Source organism: Callorhinchus milii, unplaced genomic scaffold, assembly GCF_018977255.1.
Source record: "Callorhinchus milii isolate IMCB2004 unplaced genomic scaffold, IMCB_Cmil_1.0 Scaffold40, whole genome shotgun sequence".
Classification (NCBI taxonomy): Eukaryota; Metazoa; Chordata; class Chondrichthyes; order Chimaeriformes; family Callorhinchidae; genus Callorhinchus; species Callorhinchus milii.
In genome coordinates this window covers 77063-88072 of record NW_024704781.1, presented here as the reverse complement: position 1 = coordinate 88072, position 11010 = coordinate 77063, and the positions used below count along the sequence as shown (strand labels likewise).

At 42.8% G+C, this 11010-nt stretch overlaps 1 protein-coding gene across 1 annotated transcript in view; it reads right to left on the bottom strand.

The window, feature by feature from the left end:
• Nucleotides 1-29: 29 nt before the first annotated feature.
• Nucleotides 30-11010, bottom strand: part of LOC121851455 (alpha-2-macroglobulin-like) — a 30408-nt gene continuing 19427 nt past the window's right edge. The window contains 3 exon segments of the mRNA XM_042345312.1: nt 30-130; nt 10034-10075; nt 10621-10723. Of these exon segments, the coding sequence (XP_042201246.1) occupies nt 30-130; nt 10034-10075; nt 10621-10723 (246 nt within the window).

Sequence of the window (11010 nt, the reverse complement as noted above, 5' to 3'; positions counted from 1 at the left end):
TACTTCCCAAATTCGTTCGTATCCATCACTCATGTTTGTCGGCTGCTATATGGACTGGATTTGACAACACGAGCAATTTCTGTCTGGTTAACTGTAACTTTCAGCTTTGATCGATATTTGTTGCCAAATTCTGAAAAGAAAACATTGTTCAGAAAAAAACAACTTTTACAGTGATAGCGGTATTGAGTGCGTTTTTTTCTGTTGAAAACATTCCCTGGTATTTTGCATTTGAAAAAAAGATCATAATAAACAATATGCTGCGGTGGTGTATCTTCAAAACAACACTTCTCTCCCATGGATAGTGTCTCACCTCCTAACCATTATTAACCCCGTTTCTCCCGTTTGTTCTGATTTTGCTGCTCAATGCCCTGACTGTCAGGCACATACTGGTGGCCAGTCGAGCCCGCAGTAGATTGCGGGGACACACTGATGGGGACAAGAAGAGAGGAGCGAGTGATGGTGATCCAGAGATGAGGAACAGAAGGAAATCCATCATTTTACTCTTTGCTGTTTCCGCTAATTTTATATTATTATGGATGACATATGTTTTATATTTCCTATACTGGAGGATTTCAATAAAATATGACTTCAGAGGGTACAATGACCCTTTGTATATTATCTGGAAATCTGGCTTTATGCTGCAGCTTGTGAGCTCCTGTACAAACACATGCATTTACGCGGTTACCCAGAATAAATTCAGAGAGGAGATTAAGAAAGCAGTGACATTTCCTTTTATTCTATTTTTTAGCTTATTTCATTGACAAGCTTTCCCAGTAGTTTTTATATCTCTGTGACTCGACAGACACATTTAAAGTTTTCATCTTGTTTCTGTGTGGGAGTGCCACTGCCTACAGTGTGTATGTGTTTGTGAGTGCATATGTGTGTGTGCGTTTGTGTGTCTGTATGTGGACGTGTGTCCGTTTGTTTGGATGGTTGTCTGCATGTTTGTCTTTATGTGTGTATGTGTGTGAATGTGTGTGGGTGAAACCAGAGGGAGAGACACAAAGAGACACAAAGAGACACAAATCCCATATGTCTGTGAATGTGCGTGGTGTGTGTGAGTGAGTGAGTGACTGAATGAATGAGTCAGAGAGTGAATGAGTGAGTGAGTATGTGTGAGTGTTGTAGGATATCGCTTTAAGAAGTAAAATGCAATTGAGAACAAGCTAACGAGATGAGGCAGGAAATAAAAAATGAACCTATTTGTGGGACAAACTTTTGTAGTGTTGTTCATGGATTGGACGCTTTGAGTTGACAGTAAATACATTTACTGACTGATACTTGTTTTGGATTTGGTGCGATTTTATTTGTGAAAAATATAAAGTTGTATTTTGTATCTGTACAATATCCAACAAGAACAACTTTCGCTTCTACAGCGCCATCCACGCAGGGTAGGGTCTCAGAGCACTTACATGAGGATGTCAATATGACACAAGTTATCACGCTTCTCTCGCCTGGGCAGCTTACAACTTGTTTAAACTTGTGACATTCCCGAATCTCCCATTGATTCCGTATTTATTGTTCAACTCTCTGACTGTCAGCCACATTTGCTTGGCAAGCCGAACCACAGGAGATTGTGTAGGAGCTACAATGGCCACAGGAATAGAGTTGCGAGTGAAGGAGGACGCAATGTGTTGCCACGTTTAGATGCAGTCAATTCACTTAAACAACATGCGCTGAAGCGCCGAATTCAGACGTCTGAAAGATGTGATACGAAGATATTTCAAATGCACATATAAATATTATTAATATTATTATTTTCTACATTCCAACAATTCGCCAAGGTCCCTTCCTGCATACGGTACTTCACATATCCATGCCCACAATAAGCAATCATATAAATAGTTTCCAAATAATTTATAATGATTCTCAATCCACAGAACTGGTGAATTATGTAGCTCTTTCCAATTCTTTCCGTAATAGTCTACTTATTTTAAGTTAGACAAGATCCAACCGATACACCCAATTCCCCTGGGAAGATTCGTCGACTCAACATATCTGGTAGTTACAGCTTTCATTGATGAGTTTCTCACTCGATCTCCACTTGTAAAATAGAAAGAAGCCCACATGCTTCACATACTTCCAGCGAACCGGCACTGGCTATTTTCCCCGGGGAATATAGGAAGAACGAGAAATGATAGGACGAACGAGAAATGGCCAAATATTATTGCGGCAGCCTCCTTCAGCCTCCTTTTTTCAGCTTTGAGATAGGCAGGTGTCGGAATTTGTAGTCTTTACTTTCTGATAACCATTGTTCTTACATCTGTGCTTCATCTGTGCTTACATCTGTGGAGTCCTGTAGCTCAGTGGTTAGAGCACTCGCTTTGCAAGTGAGAGACCTGAGTTCAATTCCAGGCAGGGCGAAACCTTGGGCAAGTTTCCTTACTCCACACAGAGCCTAATAATAATCCCTCCAAAACCAAAATCAATAATAAATTGGTCATTTTCAATCTACGACTGTTTGTGGGACATTGCTGTGCGCAATTGGCTGCCGCGTTCGCCCACAAATATACAGTCAATTCACTTTACAGTGTGTTCTGTGAAGCGCTTTGGGACGTCCTCCCGACGTGAAAAGCGCTATATCAAATGCAAGGATTATTATATTATTATTATTATTATTATTATTCAGGGCCTGATAGCTGATTGGCTCACGTTAGTGATCAACTTCCCTGGAAACGATGAAATGTAATCACAAGTTGAATTCAACAAGTCCACTCAAGCTAATTTTAAGCTCTTCTAAGCTAGTCATTAAATCAAATCATCATTATTAAAGGATTATTCGTAAATTATACTCTAAAAGTTGATGGAGATTAATAAAAAATATTTTAAAAACAAACATTAGAAACAGCCATTAGAATAAGCATGAGAAATATCATCTAAAAGTCCTCACCTTGACAGTGAAGAAATAGGTTTTTGTATCTCTGAATTAACCTGTTTTTGAATCAAACTTGACAATCCGAGGTGATCAGCGTATCTTTTCATTTCATTTCAAACGGACTTAAAAATAGCGTCTGATAATTAGCAATGTAATTTGCTAATTGTGGTTTATAATTGTTTTTTTTTGTGTTGCTTATAGATAAAAGCAGCCTGCGCAGCCTGCCCTGTAAAGCCTGTTAAGCAGCAAGCCTCCCTGTACTCAGTGGTTGATCACAGGGTGATAAAATATGTTTGATTGTAACGCTGGAGCCCGTATCTATTATCATTCCCTGTCGGTGGCCTTCATTGTAACTGACAGTGGCATCCGGCCGTGACGATACCGCAGAACCTTATCACCGGCTGCGGGGAGGTCCCAGGCCCTCTATTCACTGTCAGGTGTTGTGGAAGAGGGTGATTTTTCTCCACCACGGCCATTGTGTTTCTATTAGTGATCAACAGAGCTTCCAATGTCTCCATTTGCTGTCTCAACCGGCGAGTTTCCTTATCATGATCAATATTCCCTAGAGTGTGAGATGGAGGTGTGAATGGTTTGTATAAGGTGTGTGAATCAAATGGCTATTGAGGATACGTGTATGAGAGCTGCATGCTTGTAGTGTGTGTAACAGTGCGTGTGGGGTTTGCATGTGTGCTTGTGTGTTAGACTGGTGTGTAGGTGTCCTGTTTGCGTGTCCGTAGGAACGTGAGTGTACGTGTGAGGCAGTGTGTGTGTGAGTGTCTGTGGGTGGTAGTGTGTGAAGTGGCGGTGTGAGTTTGAGCGTGCGTGTTTCAGTTGTGCGGGAGACGTATGTGTGCGAGGGGGATATCAGCGTGTGTAAAACCGGGTGAAGTGAGGGTGTGTTTGGGGACTGAGTTTTATTGAGGTGCGTGCGCGTAGGAGTTGTGGGTGTGTGAGGTAAAGGTAAGGGTGTGATTGTGTTCCGTTGGTGTAGATGTGTGTGGAGGATGTGTAAAAGGTGCGTATGATGTGTGTTTCTGTGGGTGAGGGGTGTGTGAGTAGGGTGTGCGGATATATTTCAGAGGTTTTCGTTTGCGATGTGTCTGGTTATGTGAGATGTTCGTCTGTGGAGCAGTGAGTGGATGTGTATGAGATGTGTTTGGGTTGCGTGTGTCGTTGAGGCATGATTGAGTGATTTTGTGCATGTAACCTGTGTCTGAGGGTTTGCAAGTGAAATGTGCGATGGTGTATTTGGGAGCGATGCGTGCGAATTATGTGTGTGTTGAGGTTATTGTGAAGGTATGTGTGGGTGTGTGAGTGTATGTGAGTATGTGTATTTGAGCGTTTGTGCAAGGTGTCTGAGAGTGTGTTTGAGTGTGAGAGGGGTGATTGTCAATGTGTGAGATGTGCGTTACGTGTGTGAGAATGTGTGAGAGTTTATGTGCTGTGTGTTTCTGAGGTGTGTGTTTGAGGTGCTTGTCTGGGGATGGGGAAAGCGGGACGTGTGAGGTGTATGTGTGAGGTGCGTGTGGAGTTGTGTGAGAGTGCGCTCGTAGAGTGTGTGAGAGAGTGTGTGAGCATGTAAGATGTTTGATGGTGTATGTGTGTGTGATGTGCGTGTATTTGAAGGGTGTGTGCTTCAAGTTGTTTGATTGAGGATCGTGTGTGAGGGATATGCATGTATCTGAGGGTGATTGTGTCAGACAGTGTGCGGTGTGATGAGGGTTTTTTGGGTGTGAGGGGAGGCGCCACTGGGTTAGAGTGTGAGGTAAAGTGTTCCGGGCCAAATCTGTCCTGTGTTCGATCAGCAACAAACTGAGGAAGGCCAATAATATAGTCAAACACACCCAGCGCAAAGAAACAAAGTGATTAATCCAATACCTTCTCCTGCAGGAACTGCCGTCAGCTCAGTGTTTTACACACGTCTCCGCGTTTGTTTGATATTACACAGTCATCCTAGGCTGGGGCGACGGCAAACTGTGTGTTACTGTGCACATGCTGGAAGATGTGTGTCGGCTATGCGGGACGCTGTGTACTGGGCTATATTAGCGGCTGTGTGCTGGGATATTTTTGGAGCTATTAGCTGGACAATGCTGGTTATTTGCGCTGGGGTCTGTGTGCTGGGTTATATTGGCGTCTGTGTGCTGGACTATGCTGCGGGTTGCTTGATGTGATATGATCGGTGTTGTGTGTTGGGCTATGCTCTAAGCTGTGGGATGGCTTCTTTGGGTCTGCAGGCTGGGCTATGTTGGGGGCTGTGTGCTAGGCTTTGTTAGGGGCTTTAGCGAGGCTAAGCTGGTTTCTCTGCGCTGGGCTATGCTGGGGTCTGTGTAGTGGAATATGTTGGGGGCTGCTTGCTGTGATGATGATTGGTGTTGTGCGCTGGGCTACGCCATAGGCTGTGCGCTGGTCTATGCTGGGATCTGTGTGCTGGGCTATAGTTGGAGACTGTCTGCTGGGCTATGCTGGATCTGTGTGCTGGGATGTGCTGGGGTCTGTGTGCTGGCTCTGTTGGGGGATGTGTGTTGGGCTATGTTGGGGTTGTGTGCTGGGCTTTGGTAGGGGCTGTTAGCTGGGCTATGCTGCTTTCTGTGTGTTGGGCTATGCTGAGTGCTGTGAGATGGACTATGTTGGGTGCTGCTTGATGTGATATGACTGGTGTTGCGTGCTGGGGTATGCTATAGGCTGTGGGATGGGTGACGTTGGAGACTGTGAGCTGGGCTATGTACCGGCTATGTGATGTGATATGATTGGTGTTGTGCTCTGGGCTGTGGGTTGTGATATGGTGGGGGTTTCTCAGCACCGAACAAAATTAATACCATCGAGTTGTCACAACAAACAGTGATTGAATTTTGCTGGGTTCTTTGAGCTGGAGTCCATTTTGTTGAAATGTTAAAGAGCGATTCAGTCGTCTTTTTTGGTGAATATTAATTGACGCGTGAGACTACTGGAAGAGGGAAGGAAGTTTCCAGCAACTGAAACGTCGAAATAAAAATTATCATTTTACTTTTTGGGCATTTTACAAATAACAATAGTTGGTGCTGCTCCTGCAAACTAACTTTTTGAGACTGGTGTACAAGGACACCCCAATCCCTCTGAACACTAACACTATCTAATCTCTCCCTCTCTAGAAAATAATCTGTTTTTCTATTTTTACCACCGAGGTGAATAACTTCACACTTCCCCACATTAAATTCCATCTGCCACCGACTCGCCCACTCCCCTCGACTATCTATATCCCTTTGCAATCTTTTTGCATCATCCTCAGAGCTCACTCTCCACCGAGTTTAGTGTCATCCGCAATTTAGATACGTTACATTCAATGTCCTTGTCCAGGTCATTGATGTAGATTGTAAATAGCTGAGGCCCAAACACTGATCCTGTGGCACTCCTCTAGTCACCTCCTGTCAATTCGAGAATGACCCGTTTATCCCTACTCTCTGTCTTCTACCCGTTAGCCACCCGTTATCCATGTTAATATGTTCCCATTAATCCCGTGGGCCTTAACCTTGTGCAATAGTCTTTTGTGTCGCACTTTGTTAAATGCCTTTTTAAAATCTAAATGTACTATATTTCCTGGTTCCCTTCTATCAAACCTGCAGATACATCTTCAAAACACTCTAAAAGATTAGTGAAGCGTGACTTCCCTTTTGTAAAGCCATGTTGACTGCCTCATCTTGTTATGGTCTTCCAGGAATCCCATAATGACATCCTTAATTAAGGACTCAAAAATTTTCCCAACCACTAAAGTCAGACTAACTGGTCTACAGTTCCCCATCTTTTCTCTCCCACCCTTCTTAAATAGTGGTGTCACGTTTGCAATCTTCCAATCAATGGGAACCGTTCCAGAATCCAGAGAATTTTGGAAGATCAAAGACAAGCCATCCACTATCTCAGTAGCCACCTCTTTTAAAGCCCGAGGATGTAGGCCATCAGGTCCAGGAGATTTATCAGTATTAAGACCTGACAATTTTGACGGTGCCTTCAGCTCCCTCTCGACTCTCTACCCCCTCCTCGCTCCCTCCCTCCCTTCCCTCACCCTGACCATCTCCCCCCTCCTTGCTCCCTCCCTTCCCTCCCCTCACACTGACCATTTCCCCCCTATTCGGGTCCTGACCTAACTGTACAGCGCCTTGGGACGTCCTCCCGACGTGAAAGGCGCTCAATAAATAGAATCTTGTTGTTGTTGTTTACCTAAACCGTTTCTTTACTAATATTAATTCCCCCAAGTTGCTCGCTAACATTTCCTCCTTGGTTTCCCTCTATTCTTGGTAGGTTTTCAGTGTCTTCTAAGGTGAAGACAGTAGCAAAGTAGTTGTTTAACGACTCTATCTTTGTCCCCTACTATAATTCCCCCGTCTCTGCCTATAACGGACTCACATTTACCTTTGACAGTCTCTTCCTCTTTATATATTTATAAAAACTCTTGCAGTCTGTCTTCATGTTCTTCGCTGGTTTGCCCTCATATTCCCTTTTCTCCCTCCTAATCACTTTTTTGGTTCTCCTTTGTTGATCCCTAAAGTTCTCCCAATCCTCGGTTTACTGCTCATCTTAGCTGTTTTATAGGCTTCTAACTTTATACTTTCCCTGACTGCTCCAGTTAGCCACGGTTGGGCCACCTTTCCGGTGGCATTCTTATTCCTCAAAGGAATATGTGCTCACTGGGAATTTTGCACTATCTCCTTAAACGTCTGCCATTGCTGGTCTACTGTTAAATCCTTAAGTCTAATTTCCCAGTTTATTTTGGCTAAATCCTCTCTCATACCAGCAAAGTTGGCTCTACTTAAATTTAAAACCTTTGCTTCAGACTTAACTACTTCTCTCTCGAACTTAATGCTAAATACTATCACATTATCGTGATAGTTCTATCGTGGAGTCCTGTAGCTCAGTGGTTAGAGCACTCACTTTGCGAGTGAGAGACCTGAGTTCAATTCCAGGCAGAGGGCGAAACCTTGGGCAAGTTTCCTTACTCCACACAGAGCCTAATAATAATCCCTCCAAAACCAAAAACAATAATAAATTGGTCATTTTCAATCTACGACTGTTTGTGGGACATTGCTGTGCGCAATTGGCTGCCGCGTTCGCCCACAAATATACAGTCAATTCACTTTACAGTGTGTTCTGTGAAGCGCTTTGGGACGTCCTCCCGACGGGAAAAGCGCTATATCAAATGCAAAGATTATTATTATTATTATGATCACTTTGCCCTCGAGGAGTCTTCTTTTCCAGTTTGCTGATCAGCTCTGATTCATTGCACATAACAAGGTCTAATATGGCCTTTCCCTGGTCTCAGTCTCTCTCTCAGTCTCTCTCTCAGTCTCTCTCTCTCTCAGTCTCTCTCTCAGTCTCTCTCTCTCAGTCTCTCTCTCAGTCTCTCTCTCTCAGTCTCTCTCTCTCAGTCTCTCTCTCAGTCTCTCTCTCTCTCAGTCTCTCTCTCTCAGTCTCTCTCTCTCTCAGTCTCTCTCTCTGTCTCTCTCTCAGTCTCTCTCTCAGTCTCTCTCTCTCTGTCTCTCTCCTCTCTCAGTCTCTCCCACTCTCAGTCTCTCTCCCAGTCTCTCTCAGTCTCTCTCTCAGTCTCTCTCTCTCTCTCTCTCTCAGTCTCTCTCTGACTCTCAGTCTCTCTCTCTCTCTCTCTCTCTCTCTCAGTCTCTTTCTCTTTCTCTTTCAGTCTCTCTCTCAGTCTCTCTCTCTCTCAGTCTCTTTCTCTTTCAGTCTCTCTCTCAGTCTCTCACTCCCTCTCTCTGTGTCTCTCTCTCACTCTCAGTCTCTCTTAGGCTCAGTCTCTCTCACTCTCAGTCACTCTCAGTCTCTCCCAGTCTCTCACTCTCAGTCTCTCTTTCTCTCTCACTCTCAGTCTCTCAGTCTCTCTGTCTCAGTCTTTCTCTCCAGACTCTCACGGTGACTCACACACTCACATCAGAGCCTTTTCCGATGAATTTATTCAGCTTAATCACAGGTTTAAATCTCCCGTAAATCTCCCTCTACACTGTGCGTCCGTCCACACTCCCAGGTCCGGGTTTAAGACACAGTAGAGTTCCCTCTCTATGATTTCAACTCAGATTATATAAGCGATTTTAAATTTTTGTCGCAAACTTTCTCTTCAACGGGATATCAGGAGTCTGGGAATAAGTCAGAACAAAATGCTATTAATCTGGGAATAAATGTTTGTGAGGCTTGGACTCAGAACAGTATATCAAATGAATTTTAAACCATTCACACTCACACCTACACACACACACTCACACTCACATTCACACACACTCACACACACACACAAATTCACACTCACACACATACGCAAACATACACTCACACACATTCACATTCACACATACACACTCACACATTCACACACACACACACATTCACACTCACAGTCATACGCACACATATACACACACAAACACATTCACACACACATATGCAAACACACAGCCACACACTCACACACACATTCACACTCACACATACTCACACACACTCACACACATTCACACACACACGCGCACTCACATACACGCGCAGACACACACTCACACGCACACTCACAAGCTCACACACATAGATACACAGACCCACACACACATTCACACTCACAGGCATACGCACACATATACACACATTCACACACACAAACACATTCACACACATACGCATACATACACTCACACACATTCACACACTCACACACACATTCACACTCACAAACATGCACACTCAAATACACACACGGACACATACACACACATACACACACACACGCGCGCATATGCAAACACACACACTCACAAACACACATTCACACACACACACACTCACATACACACACACACACATTCACACACACACGCAAACACACACACACATACTCACACATACACATTCACACTCACACACGCAAACGCAAACTCACATTCACACACACCCACACAAACGCAAACATACACACACCCACATTCACACACACACACTCACACTCACATACACATGCACACAGACACACACACACACAGACACACACACACAAACATACACTCACACAGACACACACACACACAGACACACACACACACACACAAACATCCACAGACACACACACACACACAGACAAACACACACACACTCACACACACACACACAGTGATACAGTTAAAATCTTACCCCGGACACACGTATCTGTATAAACATCTGTTGCAAATCGGTCTACAAACACAGATACAACAGTGACAATCCCTCTCAGTCTCTCTCTCAATTATACACAATTATATTATTATTAATATTGTTATATTATTAACATTATTATTAATATTATTAATAATATCAATATTATTATTATTGATAATAAGTATGTATTATTAATGATTATGATTCATTATTATTAATTATTATCATTGTTATTAATATCATTAATTAAAACAGTATTATTATTAATAAAGTATTAATTAACAGTCAGGTCTATTATTATTAATTATTATTATTTATTGTTAATGTGAATTATTATCAAGAATAGTAACGATATTAACTAAAATCCAGGAATACTATTGATAATAATTATTAGTATTTGTTATTAATGATTATGATTGATTATTATTAATTATTATCACTGTTATTAATATAATTAATTAAAACAGTATTATTATTAATAAAGTACTAATTAACAGTCAGGACTATTATGATTAATCATTATTATTTATAGTTATTGTGAATTCTTATCAAGAATAGTAATAATATTATTATTGATTATTTACCGGGTTCGTAATACTCATAAATCTTCACTTTTCCCGGACGAACATTTTCGACCTCGAAAGATTTCTCCAAAATAAAACTTCCTGAAACTCCAACTGCTGAGACCTGGAGAACAGACACACTCACACTTACTGTAGCTCACACCCACTCACACCCACTCTCACACACACTTTCTGAAGCTCACACCCACTCACACCCAGTCACACTCACACACACACTCACACTTACTGTAGCTCACACCCACTCACACCCAGTCACACACACACACTCACACTTACTGTAGCTCACACCCACTCACTCACACTCACACACATTCACAATTACTGTAGCTCACACCCACTCACTCACACTCACACACACTCACACTTACTGTAGCTCACACCCACTCACCC